The sequence below is a fragment of the Kogia breviceps genome, chromosome 4 (assembly GCF_026419965.1).
Source record: "Kogia breviceps isolate mKogBre1 chromosome 4, mKogBre1 haplotype 1, whole genome shotgun sequence".
Taxonomy (NCBI): domain Eukaryota; kingdom Metazoa; phylum Chordata; class Mammalia; order Artiodactyla; family Physeteridae; genus Kogia; species Kogia breviceps.
The window spans coordinates 174,946,158-174,966,757 of NC_081313.1; the positions used below are offsets into that span (position 1 = coordinate 174,946,158).

Sequence of the window (20,600 nt, forward strand, 5' to 3'; positions counted from 1 at the left end):
GAAGAGAGGAGCCGCCGCCACGCCCACCCGCAAATGGAAATGCGCGTCTCCTGAAGGATCTCCCTTAACATTTCTCTCCACTTTTAATTGTTCTGTTCTCTTTGGTGCCAAAGAAGATTAGCAACACCTGTCCTTCGTAAATCGTCTAATTGGCCAATGACATCTCCCCTCTGACTCAAAAGGAAAAAAACTAGAGATGTTGGAAACTACACCCCCCTACCTCTGTCTCTCCTTGCCTTTTCCTTTGTAGGAGTTGTTTATAGATTTTAACTGTTTCGTCATACATAGTCTTAGAGGGTTCTTCCAAATCACCCCATGAACAGTTATTAATGAGGCACTTAAATAAAATCGTCACGAAAGTACAGCCAAAAACTGATTTTGTTTTGTGGGATCCAGCACTTGGATGAATTATGAGCAAAAACATCTCTAAAATCAATTGACCCAGTACCTGGGGTCTGGACATAAATATTGATTTATCCTTTTAGGAGAAGGAGTTGAATAAACAGAGAGGCCCAAAGACTCTCCCCAAAGCAAAATGAAAACAAAATAGAGTTTTCAGAACTGAACCCGACTGCCTAAACCACAGAGGGCTGCTGGAGAACAGCTTTCAAGAATCAGGGTGTCTCTTTGGAGATTGATGAACTTCCCAGGGGCCTGTGGCCAGAAAGCCTCCCGTAAAGGGTTTGGTAGTTTTGGAGGGTTCCCTCAGGAATGAGCAGAGTTCTCTGAGGTTTTACAAACTGACCTTGGCAAGGCATACTTACCTCTCAGCAGGCTTATGGGAAACCCAGGAAAGAAGGCAGAAAAGCAGCAGAGAGGAAACAGAAAGAAAAACAGTGGTTTAATCCAGGGGAAGAAACTTATAGACAGTGTTTGGCAGTAAAGAGCCCCAGCTTCTGAATCAGATGGACCTTGGGTGAGTCACTCAGTTTTGTTTTGTTTTTAATGTTTATTTATTTATTTATTTAGTCTGTGAAGGGTCTTAGTTGTGGCATGTCGGATCTTCATTGGGGCATGCGGGATCTTTAGTTGGGGCATGCATGCGGAATCTAGTTTCCTGACCAGGGATCGAACCTGGGTCCCCTGCATTGGGAGCACGGAGTCTTACCCACTGGACCACCAAGGAAGTCCCGAGTAATTTAGCTTTGCCAATTAAAAAATGGGAGATAGGGGGACTTCCCTGGTGGCACAGTGGTTAAGAATCCGCCTGCCAATGCAGGGGACATGGGTTCGAGCCCTGGTCCAGGAAGATCCCACATGCCACAGAGCAACTAAGCCCGTGTGCCACAGCTACTGAGCCTGTGCTCTAGAGCCCTTGAGCCACAATTACTAAGCCCACATGCCACAACTAATGAAGCCTGCGTGCCTAGAGTCTGTGCTCTGCAACAAGAGAAGCCACAGCAATAAGAAGCCAGCGCATCGCAACAGAGTGAGTGGCCCCCGCTCGCCACAACTAGAGAAAGCCCACGTGCAGCAACAAACACCCAATGCAGCCATAAATAAATAAATAATTTTTTTTTTTTTTTAAGGGAGATAGGGACTTCCCTGGTGGCGCAGTGGTTGAGTCCACCCGCCAATGAGGGGACATGGGTTCAACCCCTAGTCAGGGAAGATCCCACATGCTGCAGAGCAGCTAAGCCCGTGCACCACACTGCTGAGCCTGCGTGCCAGAACTACTGAAGCCTGTGCGCCTAGAGCCTGCGCTCTGTAACAAGAGAAGCCACCGCAGTGAGAAGCCCACACACCGCAACAAAGAGGAGCCCCCACTCGCCGCAACTAGAGAAAGCCTGCGTGCAGCAACAAAGACCCAACGCAGACAAAAATAAATAAAATTTTTAAAAAATAAATAAAAATTTAAAATGGGAGGTAAAATAAATATGGGAAAGAAAGTAATGCCACTTTCCTTACTTGGCAGGTTCAGTATCAGGGTCAAAATGAGATCATGAGCAAACACCTGGAGAAATTTACAAGGACAGTCAAGTTCTGGGAGTTGCAACATTTATGAATGTGTCACCATCCAGTTCCAATTCCTTACACCATATGCTCCTTTTCTGTTTTTTTTTTTTTTTTTTCTTTAAAATCAGGAGCCCTAGGTGTGATTTCCCTTCAGAAAAATTGCAAGACCTCACTGGCTCAGTTTCTGTTGTGAGCCCTGTGCTCACAGAAAGAGAAAGCCCAAGCGAAGCAATGAAAACCCAACACAGCCATAAATAAATAAATATTTTTTTTAAAAATGCCTAAATAAATAAATAAACGTGATTGGAGCCATGCTTGCTTGGCACATAATAGACACAGTGTATGGGTTCCCTGTTTTGTTTTGCTTTGTTTTGTTTGGCCGTCTTTGCAACTACATCTCTTTTTTTTTTTTTTTCGCCTCTTTTCTTTAGGGAACACTTTTGTTGACTTGAAAAAAAATGCACAACGTTGAGAGCTGTAAGTTAAGTTTTATTTGGGGCAAAATGAGGACTGCAGCCCGGGAGACAGCGTTTCAGGTAGCTCTGAGAAACTGCTCTGAGGAGGTGAGGGGGGAGCCAGGTTATATAGAAGTTTTGTAACAAAGGGCAGGTAGTCTGAACATAAAAAGATTATTGTTAATTAAAGAAAACCAGAGGGCTTCCCTGGTGGCGCAGTGGTTGAGAGTCCGCCTGCCGATGCAGGGGACGCGGGTTCGTGCACCGGTCCGGGAGGATCCCACATGCCGCGGAGCGGCTGGGCCCGTGAGCCATGGCCGCTGAGCCTGCACGTCCGGAGCCTGTGCCCCGCAACGGGAGCGGCCACAACAGTGAGAGGCCCGCGTACCGCAAAAAAAAAAAACCCAACTAGACAGAGTTGTCAAAAACAACCATTTCAGGATTCTGGAGATTAATCAAAGGCATTTGACAAATTAAGAAGAATTTACTCAAAGATAATTACTGAATGGCAAGGTAAGAGCAGTGGGAGGTAATGGTTTTTCTTGGCCTCCCAGCTCCTCTTGGACTGGACAAGCCATGAATATCACTGCTGGAGGGGGCTGACTTGACTAGAAGTCAATAACACCTCAGGCCACTGGGCAAATTGGAAACAGCAGGGATCTCAGGGTGGAATGAATGGGGAAGGCCAAGTTATCCTAACTAGCTGAGGCTGAGATGCTGGTTGCAGATGGGTAAACTAGTCAGCATTCAGTCGGGAGGTCCGGACAATGAAACAGTTGGCCCCTTGTATCCTGAGGGTCTGGAAAGCCGTGTGCACACACCAGGCTGCACGAGAGCTGGAGGAAGCCCCATCAACCCACAAATCCAAGCAAGCTGCTCAGCAGGAGGCCGTGCGCACGTGTTGAGAAGACGCAAGAGGGACGGCAGGAAGCAAAGGCAGGCCTGGCTTGCAAACTGCCTGAGCACGGGCCCCTGGCACAGGGCCTCACTGACTCAGGGATTTGAGCACAACCTCTGTGCCATCACTGGCTGACCTAAAGCTAGGCCGACCCAGGGGTGACTCCAAGAGGGAGTCAGCTTAAAGATAATGAAAAACAATAACTTTCAAATATTGAGCAGAGACATAAACAGCTGCACACAGTGGGGGAGAGAGACCCTACAGAGTCAGCTCAGCAATAACTAAAACAAACAAACAAAAATGCCACCAAGACAACGCCCTGGGGGGGAGGGGGTTGGAATTCAGAGCTGCTAAAATCTATTATTTTAAAATGTCCATTTTTGACGGAATTCCCTGGCGGTCCAGTGGTTAGGACTCTGCGCTTTTACTACCGAGGGCACGGGTTTGATCCCTGGTTGGGGAGATGTGGCCCCACAGGCCAGGCAGCAAGGCCAAAAAAAAAAAAAAAAAAGTTCAGTTTTGAAAAAAAAAAAGCAAGACATGCAAAGAAAGAGGAAACTGTGACCCACCCTGAGGAAAAAAGCAGTCACTAGAAATGTTCTCTCCAGGGGTCCAGATGCTGGACTTCACAGCAGTCAATAAAAATATGTTCAAAGAATTAAAGTGAACAGTGTTTGAAGAATTAAAGGCAAATATGATGACAATGACTTGCAAATACAAGATCTTAATGAAGAGACAAAAACTATAGAACCCAAAGTAAGTTCTGGACTTGGGAGTTCTCCCTGATCACCTGGGATCCCACAATGCCCTGGGATTCCTGTGTCATGGCTCTGACTGCTGTGTGGCACCTGCCGTTGTTTTCCATAATAAATTTATTCATTTATTTATTTATGGCTGCTTTGGGTCTTTGTTGCTGCACGTGGGCTTTCTCTAGTTGAGGCGAGTGGGGGCTACTCTTCGTTGTGGTGCACGGGCTTCTCATTGCAGTGGCTCCTCTTGTTGCGGAGCACGGGCTCTAGGCGTGAGGGCTTCAGTAGTTGTGGCACGTGGGCTTCAGTAGTTGCAACTCGAGAGCTCAGTAGTTGTGGCTCGCAGGCTCTAGAGCACAGGCTCAGTAGCTGTGGCATGTGGGCTTAGTTGCTCCGTGGCATGTGGGATCTTTCCAGACCAGGGCTCGAACCCCTGTCCCCGGCATTGGCAGGTGGATTTTTTTTTAATGTCTTTTTTTTTTTAACATCTTCATTGTAGTACAATTGCTTTACATTGTTGTGTTAGTTTCTGCTGTATAACAAAGTGAATCAGCTATACATATACATATATCCCCATATCCTCTCCCTCTGGCAGGTGGATTCTTAACTACTGTGCCAGTGGGGAAGTCCTGCACCTGCCTGTTTATGTGACTGTCTCCCCGACCCCACCTTAGCTGCAGAGGGGAAGGGACTGAGCTGTTTGCTCCCTGCATGACAGGGCGGGCTTGAACACATGATGGAGCATGGCAGTGGTAAGGGAGCCAGAGAGCCCAGGCTTGCAGTCAGATGGTGTGAGGCCTGGGCAAGGTGTTTGCCTTTGCTTGGGCTTGTGTCCTCCCCTGTGAAATGGGACCCCTGGGATCTGGTGATGGGAGGACAGTGCTCCGGATACGGTGAGGCCCCACACGGGGCCCCAGGGCCTCGCAGCACTTGGGGTGGCAGCAGACATTTACCACCACCCCAGGAGCCGGGAATGAGTCCACCAGAAGGCAAGACTTTTGTTGTAGGTTTAATTTATTACTGTTTGACATCCAGTGACACTGACATACCCCCGCCGGGCCTGCGGACCCCTGGCCCTGGCGAGTCTGACCTGTCCAATAAAATACAGTACGAGGAGTGGACGGTTACACACATGCACCCACAGCTTAAACTACAGTGATTCCAAACTGCGGCCGAAACAGTACTGCCAGGGAAGGAAAAGAAAAACAGGTGTCGCGTGTTCCTCAATTCATAATTCTTCTTTTTTTTTTTTTTTCTCATTTTAAACAGTTAATGCTGTTACAAACGCTACTGATGCCAGGACAGGGCCAGACACAAACAGTCCTACATCTTCTCTGCTGTATAAATATGGAAGATTTTCGTTTATACAGTTTTATCCCAAGTCTGAAACTACATCTGCTGCTACCCGTTACTGCTAAGGGCTACACCATCTCGGATCTGGAACGAGCGGCTCGGGGTTGAGACTCTGGAATGTCGGGACTCAGTCTTCCTCGCTGCCACTTCCTGAGCGGTCCTGGAGGGGCGACAGGAGGAGAAAGCGTGAGTCAGCCCTGCCCTCAGGAGCACCCTGACTGGCGTCGACCTCGGCTTTAGATGCACTCAACCACCAATGCAGGCAGCAGAACCGCTCTGCCCTGCAGGGAGCGGGCAGCAGCGGCTCCGCGAGGCTGGGTGCGGACTGGCCTTTGCCCTCATCCCCTGCTGCCACGGCCACACCCCGACGTCACTGTTCTCCCAGACAGTCCCCTGCGTCCACATCAACTGTTCCTCGGGACGTGGGAGGCTTGCTGGGCCTTCCCTGCTCTGTCCCACTGCTGTCTGCCTGTCCCTGTGCCCCTGACTTGTGGCTTTTATTTTTATTTCTGTGGCCGTGCCATGCAGCTTGCGGGATCTTAGTTCTCTGACCAGGGATGGAACCCGGGCCCACAGCAGTTACAGCGCCAAGTCTTCACCACAGGACCGACAGGGAATTCCCCTGACCTGTGGCTTTAAAACCACCGTGGCGATTCCTGACCACGCAAAATCTCTGCTCTTCTGTATAAACATTTTAAACAGCTTGGCAAGTGCCACAGAAGCCCTGCTGGATCCAGATGGGCAGACGGGGAGCTTTACAGCCCAGACCCTCCTCTCCAGAAACAAGGGCCACCACTCCCGTGTTCACAGTGTCATTAACGTCCCCATAAGACCATGGATGTCTATGGTCATATTTATTGAGGCACCTGGTTTTTTTTTTTTTTCCTAATTAATTTAATTTATTTGGCTGTGTTGGGTCTTCATTGCTGCGCGCGGGCTTTCTCTAGTTGCAGTGAGCGGGGGCTTCTCATCACGGTGGCTTCTCTTGTTGCAGAGCGCAGGCTCTAGGCGCGCAGGCTCAGTAGTTGTGGCTCGCGGGCTCTAGAGCGCAGGCTCAGCACTTGTGATGCACGGGCTTCATTGCTCTCTGCGGCATGTGGGATCTTCCCCGAGCAGGGCTCGAACCCGTGTCCCCTGCATTGGCAGGCGGATTCTTAACCACTGTGCCACCAGGGAAGTCCCGAGGCACCTGGTTTTGCTGCTATTGCAAATAGCTATACAAGAAAACTATATGCACTACCAAACGCAGGGTGGATAGCTAGTGGGAAGCAGCGGCATGGCACAGGGAGATCAGCTAGGTGGTTTGTGACCACCCAGAGTGGTGGGAGGGAAGGAGACGCAAGAGGGAAGAGATGTGGGAACATATGTATATGTATAACGGATTCACTTTGTTGTAAAGCAGAAACTAACACACCATTGTAAAGCAATTATACTCCAATAAAGATGTTTAAAAAAAAAAAAAAAAAGAAAACTAACGAGGGACTTTCCTGGTGGTCCAGTGGTTAAGACTCCTCATTCCCAGTGCAGGGGGCCCGGGTTCCATCCCGGGTCGGGGAACTAGATCCCACATGCGTGCTGCAACCAAGAGTTCACGTAACACAACTAAGGAGGCTGCATGCTGCAACTAAGACCTGGTGCAACCAAATAAATAAAAACATATTTCAAAAAATAAAAAAAGAAGACTAACAACAACAAAATGGTGCTTGTCAGGCTGTTCCGGGAGCCAGGCCCCATGTAATCCACTTGACTTCCCTGCTCTGTAGAAGTGGAGACAGGCTCAGAAGTGAAGTGAAATGCCCAAGCCCTACAGCAGGGAAGGGCCTGGCATCCGGGCTAGAGCCAGAGGGCAAAACTCATTTAAACCCAGCAAGTGGGTCTGCTCCTGCCCCCACGCCCATGAAACTGTCCAGGCTTGATGCTCCTGTAGCTCTTCCCTGGTGTGCGGGGGACTGCAGCCTGCGCCAGGGGGGCCATCATCGAGGCACCGCTCACAGCCCCATTCACGGGGTCTGCTGCACAATGTTTTTATGACTGTGGATTGTGGGACCTTTGTTTTTTGCTTGCCTTTTCTTAACCCACTACCGTTGTTTAGAAATCCTTCTAGACAGGCCGGAACAGAGCCACAAGCAGAGACCTGGGGTGCACGGCGTGTGCCCCATGCAGTGAGGACACCACGGCAGTCCTGGCGGCTGGAGGGCCCTGCGCTGTGGGCACGGGGACCCGCTGGCGGCACCTCCGATCTCACTGCCTCGTGCTCCAACACTGCTGGTCCGAGCTCGGCAGCCCTGGTGCCCTGGGTAGGCAGCTCTGCAGGCTGCTGCAGCAGGAACAGGCTGGGATGCCCTGCCGCAGCCCAGATGCCCACCAGATACTCCAAGAGCACTGCTTCTAGGGTCGCGTGGACTTGGACTTGAGTCCCACGCCATATAACGCTGAGCCTCAGTTTCCCCATCTGGGGAGCGGGGGTGTTGGAGCGCCACGCCCTCGCCCCCCACCACAGGGCCTTGGGACAGGGTCCAGGACCTGGCACGGGGTGGACGTCCAGTGACCCGCCTGCCCCGGGGCTCTGGGGGCTTTACCTCCTCCTGCTCCTCCTCGCTGTCGTCGTCGCTCACCACCGGCTTGGCCCTGGACCCACGGCTCGGCCGCCGCCGGCTGCCCTTGAGCCGGTCCTGGGCCTTCTCCTTCCGGCCAAGCTTGATCTTCACTTTGACCGAGCGAGCTGGGGTGGGGACCAGGAGGAAAGATGTGAGCTCGGGAGAGCACGGCACCTCAGAGCCAGGGGCGTCTGGCAGCCGTGCGGGTTTCAGGTCCTCTCAGGTGGGTGTGACCCCATCCCCACCTCCCCGCACCCCGAGGATGGGCTGTAGCCCCGCCCGCCCAGACTCACACTCCGACTCCGAGCCTTCCTCCTCGCCCTCCTCTTCCTCCTCGCTCTCCTCCCCTTCACTGTCTTCCTCCTTCTCGATTTTCTGCCGCACGCTGGTGAAGACTGACTGCAGGACGATGGAGTCTTCGTAGATCTGGGTGGAGACACACGGGGCTCAGGTGCGGGGCCTGCTGGGGAGCTCCCCGCCCGCTGGGCCCCAGTCCTGGCAGAGGGACAGCTCAATAATCCTTTCCCAGCCGGTGCCCGAGAGAGCACTGGGTTGGTGAAGTGGTCCCAGACCAAAGGTCAGGTGTGTTCGTTCAGAAATAACCACACGTTCCTCCCTCCCTTTGAAGAATTGCACTGAGGCGTTTTTAAAGGCTCTGAGAGGGTCTGCCATAACATTAAAAACACGTGCCCCTCACTGAAGCCAGCATTTCCCCCAAATATATGACTATCAGGTCTCTTTTCCGAGAGGCACCCATCCCGACACTTAGGGAAACGGCTAGGCTAATAAGGCTGTGTGTGTACATGAATTTCATCCCAGGATGGGACACAGCACAGGATTCCTTTCAAGAGAGTCCCCGAGTGAATTCAAAACAGATTCCGAGATGTACGCAGACTGTTCCCAGGGTCACCATGGATGGATGGCACCGAGTCTATCTCCTCTTTTTAGTTTGTTTTTATTTTCTGCTATTTTTTCAGTAATACACACACATTGCTTCTGTAATGAGTAAAACAGTCCAAGTTGGAGGGATTCTTTTTTAAAATCTGTCAATTCATGAGTCGGGGGTTGAGGGGCTGCTCACCAGGGAGCCCTCCAGGTTGAAGGTCTGTGCGTTCTGGCACAGCAGCATCACGTCCTTCTCTAGGTCGTTGAGGCTGCGGTACTTGTGGCTGCGGATGCGCTCCTGTGGGCGGGAGAAGCGGCCTTACCTCTGGGCCCCCTCGCGCCCGGCGTCCCTCTGCCTGAGAAGGTCACGGCTGAACCCCCAGGCTCTGTGCAGACTCGGAGGCCCAGCTGTGAGTGCCGGGGGGTGGGGGGCCGCCCATCACATCCTCAGGACCCCAACGGCCGACGCCTGGCTCTCTGCCTGGGGGGGCCCGAGGCCCAGGCTCGGAATCCCCCAAACGCCGACGTGGCATGTCCCTGCCGGGGAAACCCCCGCCCTCCCCACACACTCGACACGGGGTTACCTTTATCTTCTTGAAGTCCACAGGCTTGCGGATGAGCTCGTAGTACTCGGGCAGCTCCTTGCGGGACGGCAGCTGGATGAACACCTCGCTGAGCTGACGTCCACTACTACTGTAAGGAGGGACACGGCGGCGTCACTCACAGGCCCCGCCCGCTGGGGAGCCCTCGCCCCGTGTCCGGCGCCCCCCACCAGGCCACTCCCCCATTGCTTGAGGACAGAGCCGGTGAGAAATTCAAAGCTGACTCGGAATTATTTCCTGTAGCTGTGCTGTCTTGTGAGTTCTGGAACATTCCTGAGGGGCAGCCATGCAGAGAGGCCCCTGATGCATTTGAATCAAGGGTCCGAACTCACCCAACTTCCTCCCACCACCCCACCACCCCAGCCCTGGAGGAAACAGCATCACGTGCCCCATGCAGCAAAAGCCTTGGCACTTGAAAGAGGGAGAAGAACCCTGATCATTTATTTATGATGCAAAAATCAGTTCGCTCGCGCTGGGAGCATCAAATGTCAGCATCTTCAGAGGCCAGTTTCCCAAGCATACTGTGCACCTCTCACAGGAGGCACTTACGAGCGGTGAACTTCAGAGAATCTGGCCAAAACCCAAGGAAAGATGTCCCCCGGCAAGATGCTAATGGATGACAAAAGCTGTTTTCTAGTCTTTTCCAATGAGAAAGTGCTTGCTTTGCACAAGGGAGCGGAGGAAAGACGTGCCGTGAGTGGCCACGAGATGAGGAACCCGAGCACTGGGCCGCCAGGTTGTGCCACACCTGCGCCCGGCTATGCTTGGGCCAGGAGCTCCGAGGCAACATCCTCCCAGTGCCTGGACGAGGAGGGGGCGAACAGAGAGACATCCACCCTTAGCCTCCCTTCAAGCCTCCAGCGTGGCGATGCTGTCTCCTGGCAACGCCAGTTTTAGCCCCTTACTAAATTAACGCTGAAGCCCACCAACAGGGTTGTACGTGGTGCCAGGGCCATGGGCTCCGTGCTCACCCGTGGCATCCACACAGGTGGCCTGGCCTCAGGGTGTGCGTGGCCCTTCAGGGAGCTCAGGAAGCGGGACTCCAGCGCCATCATACAGAGGGAAATTTCGGTGCAAAACCCTCACAAACTTCTGGGGGAATCGCGTCCTTGAGGAATAAAAGGCCCACCTGGCCCGAGAACTGTTCTCTGGTGCAACGTGCTGAGGGCCTGGAACTGGTCGTGTGTGAGGGAGGGGCAGGGCGCCAGGGTCACGGGCGACTTTTAAAACTGCCCTCTCTGACGGTGAAGACCTCTTGAAAAGCCACTGCCATAAGATTTTCGTTGCCATAGTGCTGAGAACTCATTTTTAATCCTTAGAAGTCCCCTGAAGAGCCCTCACCTCCCCCCGACCGGGGGCTGGTGCGGCCTTCCAGGCTCCCTCACCGGCGGCCCCCTCCTCGGGGCTGCTTGGCCCTCCAGGATGGGCTCCCCGTGACCTCTGATGTCAGCGCCCCTCTCCACCTGCTCAGTCAGCTCAGAATCACGGAAGCGGCTGCTCCCCCAGGGAACCCTGACTCCCACCCTCACCTCCGCATAAACGTCATCTTCCCGATACCTCCTAATAACACGGATGACTGAGATGACGCGTAAAGGCACAAACCTGCAGTGCTTGCTCCTGTGAGCCCCCCCGACCTCCAGCACCTGGCCGAGCTTGGCCTCCTCTTGAACTTGAGGTTACGGGATCCCACAGGGTGAGCCCCCAGGCCTGGCCTCCCCGCTCACCACTGTCGGTGAGACATGCCTCCTGCCTTGTGAGACTTGCTCTGAAGAAGTTTCTGCCAGGCAGAGCTGTTGAAATTCCATCTCTGGCTCTGCTCTGTGTCCGGCCGCCTGGCAGCGGTGGGCACGTGAGTGAAGGAGAGAATCCTGATGCTGTCAGGATAGGCCCTGTGACCTCAATTCAGATACAAAGAAAGGAAGCACCCACCATGGCCCTAATGCCTCCAGCCTGGCCTGTCACCTGGTTTTTGGTAACACTAGCAATGGTGGCTGCTGTTACGTATGACAGTGACGTTATTTTCCAGCCTCTAGATGTCAGTTCCCACAGCAGGGATTTTCTTCTACCTCGTTCACTGCCCTGTCCCTATCACATCGGGACATGAGACACAGAGGGGCTCAGAGTGACTAGGGCTTTCCTGGAGCTCCAATTCCTCCCACATCTAGCCCAGAGGTCATTTCTTACTGAACGAGGTTTGTGACCACGCGATGCAGGAGGCCGTATCTAGTTTTCTGAGCCCTTCTCCTTGGAGCCCGAAGAGCCCTGGTTGGGACCCTTATTATTTAACCTGCCCAGATGGTCTCCTCCCTATGGGAATGTGCCCTCCCCCACACCAACCCAGGGTTCTGGCGGGGCTGCCCGTCACTTGAGTCCCCACCTCTCCCTCTTCCCCCAAGACTATGGCGTGACCAAGCACAGCTCCTCAGCCGTCTGGTCTCAGTGGCTGGTCCAGGCAAGAGCCTGGGACACAGCCAGCCAATAAGAGCCCTTCCCTGGGCCTTTTTACCAGGAGCTGGGGAAGCAGAGGTCTTTTTTCTTGGTGTGTGAGGCCTTGAGGATGGTGCCCAGAGCTGTGTTTCACCACAGGGATAAGGGGAGAGGTGGCAGGTGGCTCTAGGTCCTGAAAGCTAGACTTCACTAACTCCTCCATGGCCTCCAAGCCAAAGGAACCCCTGTTCTGCTTGCAGGGCTTAGACTTGAGTTCCTGATACACAGAGCCCCAAAGTCGAAATGGACACATCCTTTTTTTGGACACATCCTTTGATGTGTCCTTGAAACAAAATGATAACATGTGAAGGAGAAACAAACAATCAGAAGAGACAAAAAGCAAAACAAACAAAAAAATAGACCCAAACCCCCAAACAGGACAGAACCACAGACTCTCAGTATCGAAGAGGTCATCATCGATATCCCATTCGAACAGATGGAGTAACCAGAGAGGTTATGAGAGCTGGCCCAGACACAGAAAATTGGTGGCAGGCAGGACCTGAGCACAGGTCCCCTAGGCTAAGTCAGGGGTCTCTCCCATCATTTCCCATATACTGTTCTAGTATCTTTTTGTTGTTGTTGTCCCATTTTGGGGGGGGCCGCACTGTGCGGTTTGCGGGATCTTAGTTCCCCAACCAGGGATCGAACCCGGGCCCTCGGCAGTGAGAGCATGGAGCCCTAATCACTGGACCGCCAGGGAATTCCCCCCATGTACTGTTCTAAATCAAGGGTCAACAAACTTCGTCTATGAACAGCCAGTATAAATGTTACAGGCTTGGGGGCCATACCACCTCTGTTACAACTACTCAACTCTGCCGTCGTTGAACCAAAGTGGCCAGAGAACATGTAGGCCAACGGAGTTTGGCTGTCTTCCTCATTATAAGAAACAAAATCTGGGGCTTCCCTGGTGGCACAGTGGTTGAGAGTCTGCCTGCCGATGCAGGGGACACAGGTTCGTGCCCTGGTTCGGGAGGATCCCACATGCCGTGGAGCGGCTGGGCCCGTGAGCCATGGCCGCTGAGCCTGCGCGTCCGGAGCCCGTGCTCCGCAACGGGAAAGGCCACAGCAGTGAGAGGCCCATGTACCGCAAAAAAAAAAAAAAAAAAAAAAAAAAAAAAAAAAAAGAAACAAACAAACAAAAAAGAAACAAAATCTGATTTTCATATAATTTCACATCATGAAATAGTATTCTTCTTTTGATTCTCTGAAACTCATCTTAAAAAAAATTCTTAATTCACAGACTATACACATACAAGTGGTGGGCCATATCTATATTTTTGCTAGTTTGCAAATTTGGTTTGTTGACCCCTGGTATGAATCCTGAAAATAACAGAAAGAATGTATTGGGTATGATAACACACTGCCTGATGCCTTCCATTCCTCACCCTTTGACCAGGGCAGACATTGCAAATGGATCAAAGCCCTATCTCTTGAGCCCTGATAGCCTCAGGCAGGCAGAAGCAATCCAACTGAAAATAGTACTCAAGACAGATCCTAGTTGCCTCCTCCCCAGTCCCTCAGCCCCACTCTCCTTCCTAGAGTGCAGTTCAGACCCTCTTCCCATGACACCTCTTGATAACATCTTCTCACCCTGGGACTATTTTCTCTTTTGACTCTTAGTGAACTGAGCCAGCAAGGGTCCTGGATGTGAGCAGGTCAGGATTTTAAAAACTGACTTAGCAGCAGAACATTTATCTGAAACAGAATCTCAGATTACGTGTATGTACACCATACATGAAATCTGAAAATGATACAATGAAACACATTAGCATTAGTACAAAATTACTTTCCAGGTTCAATTTTTTGACCCATTACAAAGTCGAGGATATCTCGAGAATTAGAAAAGTGAGAAGTCTGGGGCAGATCCACTTGCAAATATTTACTAAGAGCCTCCACCTGCCAGGCATCCACCCTTAAAAGATCAATCTCAGTGTCAGATTTACGGCTGTGTGGTACAGAAAAACTCCTGACTCATGCACTAGTGAAAGGAAATGATACTCACCAAGGAGCTGCCAACAAGGAAGGTCTGTAGGCTGCCTGCCCTGCACTCTTAGCACACTCTTCCAACAAAGAGGGAGGGTGGGGAAGCTTTACTGCAGGGTCCACATGCTGAGGGCTGGACTGGCTGTAGCTCACAAAGCTGATTAAGAATCTCATGAGCCAAAATTTCTAATGAACTGATTATTTTACAGGAGCCAATGACATACCTGGGGGCTCATGTTTCTTAATACAGTTCAACGATGAAATCCAAATCTCATTTTCAAGAAAACCTGACTCCCCCCCTGCCCCATCCCGCTAAGCTGGATTTGAAACCACTTAGTTTGAAACCCTCATTCTGGAAAAGAAGGTCACACGGCAAGCAGCAGAAGCCGGATCATAATCCAGCCTGGCTCTCAGGGGTGGCATCTACTCCAAGTGTACATTCCAGCTTCCCCAAGCTGACGTGAACGCCGTGAGGGCCAGTGCTGTGCTGTGCCGTGGCAGCCGTTCAGGGATGATAGCTGCTGGTGACGAGCACTGTTCATGGCACTACACAGAACATTTCTCAGGACCAGGGGGAAGATGAAAATGAGAGGCACAGCAAGCCCAGGAGCTGTGGCCAGGGGTGGGCGGAGCCAGTCATGTGCGTGCAGGGAGGCCCAAGGCCACTCTCTGCAGGGCTGAGTGACCTCGGTCTTGAGGAGCGTGCTTCCTGTTTGGAGCCCCCATGTTACCATCCGCAGATCTGAGTACCGAGTGGCGCCAAGGCAGAGAGGCCTCAAGCTCCTTCTCAAGTGGCAGGGTCTGCAGGATGGCCACCCTGGGAGCTACGGGTGCTGGGGATCCCTGGACTGCCGGGACCAAGGGGCTGCAGTGTGTCTGGGGGTCAGTGGGTGGGGAAACCGTGCTGCCACCATCCGGGACCCACAGACCCACTTCCACACCTGCCCGGAGGCCCCCAGAGACACTCTCTCTTCCCTCCTCCTAACTTTTTTTTTTTTTTTTTTTTTTTTTTTGCGGTATGTGGGCCTCTCACTGTTGTGGCCTCTCCCGTTGTGGAGCACAGGCTCCGGACGCGCAGGCCCAGCGGCCATGGCTCACGGGCTCAGTTGCTCCGCGGCATGTGGGATCTTCCCGGACCAGGGCATGAACCCGTGTCTCCTGCATCGGCAGGCGGATTCTCAACCACTGCGCCACCAGGGAAGCCCCTCCTAACTTTTAATCTTAGTTAAATTACATTTTTTATTTAGTTTCTGAGTCTCACCTCAGAAGTTTGACACTTCTCAATCTGCCTTTCAATTCTTTTATCTAGCTGTCTCCTGGCTTCATTTTAAATTTTACCTGTGTTTTGGTAATTTCTCATTTACCTGACCTTGACTTTGGACCTTTTTATTCATCCCTTCCCCCTCCACGTATTTTTCCCCCGGTTGTTTGGAATTTTCCATTTTACACCTCCTGCCTTATCTGTTTATCCTATTCTACTGATATTTTCACAGATGTTCCTCTCCTGCTTCCTGAGTACAGAAGCAGCACATGCCTGCTGAAATGCACTGAGCACTTCACAGGGTCTCACAGGGGACTCCGAGGGGGACAGAGGGACAGGAGGGGCAGGCTGCCACCTGCTCACCCAAACCTACTTGGTTTCCGGAGTCCAGGTATCTATCTGTACCAGTCCTATTTTAAGCTTTTATGTAATTCTAGTTTTAAGACCCTTAAAACTAGAACCCTGTTTTTTGTTGCCGTTGTTTTGGTGTGCTCTGTCTCCACCATGGCGATTAGCAGCAGGGAGTGAAGCGGTGGGTGGGTGGGGGATGGAATCGGTCTCACTAACTGGGCAGGTGGGGCTTCTTCCCGCAAATTCTGTGGCAGGCTCAGAACCTCAGCACGGCTCAGCACGGCCACCTGGGCTAATCCTCTCGTGGCTTTGAGCCCCACTCGGCTAGCAGCCCGGCCTGTGCCCAGGCTCAGGCGGGCCCGGGGATTAATGATGGGGATCAGCACTGTTCTCAAGACACCTCACCTCGGCGCCTCTCACGCCAGGCTCTGGACTCGGGGCTGAGCAGACAGCGCTGACCCCACAGGCGGAGGGCCGCCTCTTGCCCTGCAGTGCCCATTCCAAGCTTGGGCTACCGATGAGGGGCCAGTGCACCCTTCCAAAGGCCGAAGCAGGAGAAGCCTGAGGACTCCCTGCCCCCTCAGGAAAGGGCTCCCAGACCCACCCACCCTCCACCCTCTCCCTTCTCCCCAGAGGCCTGTTCTGAAGGGCTTGGAGCCAACTGGGGTGTCCTCTCCCGGAGAATGTTTCTGCCTGACAACCTGCCCTGGAGCCTGTTACACTGCCCCAGTTTTTCTTGCAAATCAAAGCACAACCTTTCAACTGAAGAGCCATCTGCTCTTTGATTCTAATCAAGGTGATGCAGGGCTCCTGCAAGGGCAGAGGGCAAGTGCTGATAGGGTTTGGGCAGTGGCCACCAGGCCTGGCTGAAGGTGCCACCGTGGATGTGGCGGGGCCCTTTGTCACCCACAGTGGATCTGGTGTTGATCCCAGATCTCTGTGACACTCAAACCCTATGGTCCTTACAGGGCTGCTGCCTCCTGGTAAGAGGACAGGAGAAGGGGACCCAGGGGGCCCACCTAGTGGGGCTCAGCCCTGGGAGGCTTAGCCTGGGCGGCCTGTACACATCACCAACTTTCTGAACCATCTGGAAATAACTTATGAGTATCTCCTAAAAACAAAGATGTTCTCTTCCATGACCCTGGCTCCATGATCAAATTCAGGAAGCTCGGTACCAATGAGCCTCCACCGTCCAATGCACAGTCTTTTACAGCAGTGACAACTCTGCTCTGGAGCAGTTAACGGTCAGGCTCTACACGTCAGCCAGTGGGGCGCAGAAGGGGCTCTGTGGGATACTCTGGAGCCTGTCCCCTGAGGTGGCGCCTTCCAGCAGATGCACTTCTCTGAAGCCATCCTAAAGGCGCCACGGGATGCGCCCTGGAGCACACACCTGCTGACCGGCACTTGGAGACGATGCCTAAATGCCTCCGCCACCAGCTGCTGACTCCCTCCGAAGGACCAGGGGAGAAGACACCCACCAGCAGCACACAGAGCTCCGCGACAAATCCCAACCTGACCCTGCAGCCTAACTTACTGGTGCGCTTAGATATTTTAAAGAAAAAATCCCTACTTTCAGCTTAATTCCTTAATTCCGGTTTCACTTCTGGCTGTTAACCCGAGGGTTCCTCCATGCAGTTTGGGGATTTCCAGCCACCAAGGAGAAGGCACCCCGCGAGGCCCTGCGTGCGGGATTGGCCTCCGGGCCCATGCAGGTGCAGTCCCCTGGCCTGTGATGCTCCTTCCCTCCTCTTCCCTGGCAGGCCCCTGCTTTTCCTCAGGCTCTGCTTATGTGGCACTCCTCCCGGAGGCCATGCTGGACCCCAAGGTTGCCTGTGCCAGCCCTCAGTTGCGTAAAACTGCAGACTCTTCCAGCGTTTTCCCACCGTGACCCCACGGGAGGACGTGTATTTTCACCGCCACGCAGCAGAGAGTCGCAGCTGTGAAGGCTGGAGACCTCACAACTCCAGGGAGGGCCACTCACAGGGTGCACTGAGGCCTCGGGAGGGGTGGGCCTGGCAGTCCTGAATCTGAACACACGTGAAAGATGCAAAAGCTTCCAAATCAGGACATTACCTGCGTGCAGATCAGGACGTACATGTAAAGGTTCTACCAAACACGACGGCACTGGTGTTTTAACACAACTGGGGCGGGGGGGCGGGCGGTGTAGGGATCTTGAAATCAACACTCAGTAGCAACATTTGGAGCGGTGCAAATTGGGGGTGGGGGGCGGCCCCACTCAGACTCAGCAGCAGAGGCATGGCCGAGCCGCTTCTCTCTGGAGTCACTGCTTCGAGGTGCAACCCCACTCCCACCACAGTCACTGGGGGCAGGGACAGCGGCGCCACGGCCCCTGCTCAGCAAGGCAGGCTCCCCACTCTGAATCCAAACTCTGGCGATGTCCTGTAATCATTCTTTGGTGTTCAGGAAGAACCAAGCTGTAACAATACGTTCTCTCCTTAGGATCCACATTTAACTCAAGTACAGAGTTTAGCTAATCATAGGGTTCTAGCAAGCAAATGGGATTTTTAAATCCAAAGTTTCATTTTCTCTTCTGGAAAGGAGCAATTGGAAGTCTGAGACAAGAAAGTAAGCGAAAAGCTACCTCTGGTTTTGTTCTACTCCTGTTCTCCTTGGTGTGGCGTGGTGGCCAGTCCCTCAGAACCTTCCAGGTACGTGACAGCTGTGTCATAAAGAATTTAACCTGGCCCAAAGAAAGGTCTGGCCTTTGTCCTTGGCTCCTGGGAGGCCACGTCTCTGTCCTTGAATGTCCTGCCTGGTGGGGTGCATTTGTTTAGCTGGGGGCCTTGGGCACACACAGTCTAAGTGCGATTCCAGGCAGGGGCGTTGGGACAAGTGGCATCGGTTCAACCACAGAGGGACTGGAGACTGGGCAGCCACGTGGGAGGTCGGCCGGGTATACTGACCAAGTTCCAATAAAAACCCAAGGCACCACGGCTTCCCGGGCTGGCAATGCTCTGTGCACACCTTCTTGTAATGTTGCCAGGGAAGTCACTGTGGCCGGCGGTTCCACGGGGAGGACGCTGCTCCCTGCACCTCTCCCCTCGGCTGGTTTTAATCTGTGTCCTTTCGCTGTAATAAACCGTAACTGTGAGTACACGAGCTTTCAGAGAGTTCTGAGAGTCCTTCTAGGGAAACTATCGAGCCTGAGGGTGGTCTTGGGGACCCTGAACTCTGCAGTTGTTGTTAGAAGACACGGTGGTCTCTAGAACGCACCTAACCCTACAGCTGCATGAACCATACTGTAGTTTTCCCCACGGTTTCAAATTCTTATGTTTTGATAAGAACATCAAACATGTCCATCAAGTAGGTCAAGTCTGTACCCAAACATCATCTCTGAAAGCATTTGCCATGAAGTAACGTTTCAACCAGGACGATGTGACTGTTTTCCTGAGTTTATGTGCCTTGTCTGATCTCTTCCTGTGTGGCCGCCAGCAAACCAGCGAGTGGAAGGCCCTGCTCCAACTGAGAACCAAACGTTCCTCGAAGCCAGCGCGTGGGAGGCTTCCTGGAATGGTCATATTCTCCATCCCACTTGTAACTCCTCTGCAGTTCTCCCCAGTCCAACGGCAAACTCCCCATCCAGTGGGGCCATCGTTCCAGGAGGACGTGAGGTTAAGCATAAGCCATGCTTCAAGCCCTCCACGGAGGCACCACCACATGGGTGTGACAGACCTGGGAGCTCAGCTCTGTGACTGCAGTGTCAGGGCTCTCATCAGGCTGGATCTCAGAATTCCTACCAGGATCTTGGTGTCCTGCCACAGGCCAGTCTTGACAAGATGTCCCTGAACCCTAAGAACTAGTTTTAATTCATTGCCCGTTTATCACCAGATCCTGCATGGGCTTGAGAGAACAGCTGTTTGCAGCAGCCAGGGGAGCCAGCTTCTCTCTGTCACGTGACCTTCAGATAAGCACAGTGCCTTTTCTCTAAGTCACAAGACAGTCGACTAAGAAAGTGGGCTGACACTTGACGTATTTTTTTTTTTTAGTTTGAAATATCCAAGGCCTTATCGAGTGCAGGATGCCGATTTCAAGTGTCTACTATTTTTAAACCGAGGTGTAACCTACTACAGGAAAGTGCACATATCTTATCTTAGGTGTACAGCGTGGTGAAGGTTTTCACGTGCAGACCAAGATCCCAACGTCCCAGAAGGCTCCCTGGTGTCCCGTCCCTGTCAATTCCGACCTGAGGTAACCACTGACCCATGCTCATCACCGTCGGTCAGCTTAACTTCCTATAACTGGAAGCAATACAATAGGTACTTTTCTGTGTCTGGCTTCTCTCACTCAACAAAGTGTCTGTAAGATTCTTCCAGGGAGTAGTAGTTTGTCTGTTCTCGTGGCCATTAGAATTCTGTTCTTCGATTAGGCCACTGTGGATGTGTTCCCCTGTGGGTGGGCACTGGGCTGTTTCCTTTAGGGGAGTCGTGATCAGAGCTGCTATGGATGCACCTGTACATGTCTTCTGGTGGCTGTATGCACTCAGGACTAGGACTGGAGTGGCTGGGTCAGGAGCTTTATGTGTGTGTCACGCTTCAGAAGATACTGCCCAGAGCCACACGCTCCCATGAGCAGGGCGTGTGGTCCTACTGCCCCACGTCCTTGGTGGTACTTCAAGGAATTTTAACCCTTCTGGTGTGTGTGAGGAGACACCTCACTCTCAGTTTCTTGTGCATGTCCTTCTTGTTATGACGTTGATGTGGTGACCCTGAGCACCTTTTCACACGTTGACTGGTCACTGGGGTATCTTCTGGGAGGTGTCTGTTCATGCCTTTTGCCCATTTTAAAATTGAATTTTCTTTTCCTAGTCTGTGGTAATTTTCACCATCTTCATGAGGGTGTCCTTCGATGAACAAATGTTCTTAATTTTAGTGAAGTCTAACTTGTGAATCTTTTATGGCTAGTGACGTTTCTGTCCTACTGAAGAAGTCTATGCTTCCTTTAAGGACACGAAAATTTTTTCTCATGTTGTACCTTTCACATTTATGGGTTTTTTTAAAAAGAT

At 52.3% G+C, this 20,600-nt stretch overlaps 1 protein-coding gene across 10 annotated transcripts in view; it reads right to left on the reverse strand.

Annotated features, from left to right (window-relative positions):
* Window positions 1-5,054: 5,054 nt before the first annotated feature.
* Window positions 5,055-20,600, reverse strand: part of SMARCA4 (SWI/SNF related, matrix associated, actin dependent regulator of chromatin, subfamily a, member 4) — an 89,354-nt gene continuing 73,808 nt past the window's right edge. For 5 of the 10 annotated variants that reach the window (XM_059062090.2, XM_059062085.2, XM_067032762.1 and 2 more), the window contains 5 exons: window positions 9,478-9,586; window positions 9,090-9,191; window positions 8,302-8,434; window positions 7,991-8,133; window positions 5,055-5,571 (listed from right to left, as the gene is read on the reverse strand). In XM_059062090.2, coding sequence (XP_058918073.1) covers window positions 5,539-5,571; window positions 7,991-8,133; window positions 8,302-8,434; window positions 9,090-9,191; window positions 9,478-9,586 — 520 coding nt within the window. In that variant the 3' untranslated portion in view covers window positions 5,055-5,538. The remainder of the gene's footprint in view (window positions 5,572-7,990; window positions 8,134-8,301; window positions 8,435-9,089; window positions 9,192-9,477; window positions 9,587-20,600) is intronic. The other 5 variants (XM_059062092.2, XM_059062088.2, XM_067032760.1 and 2 more) reach the window with 2 other exon arrangements.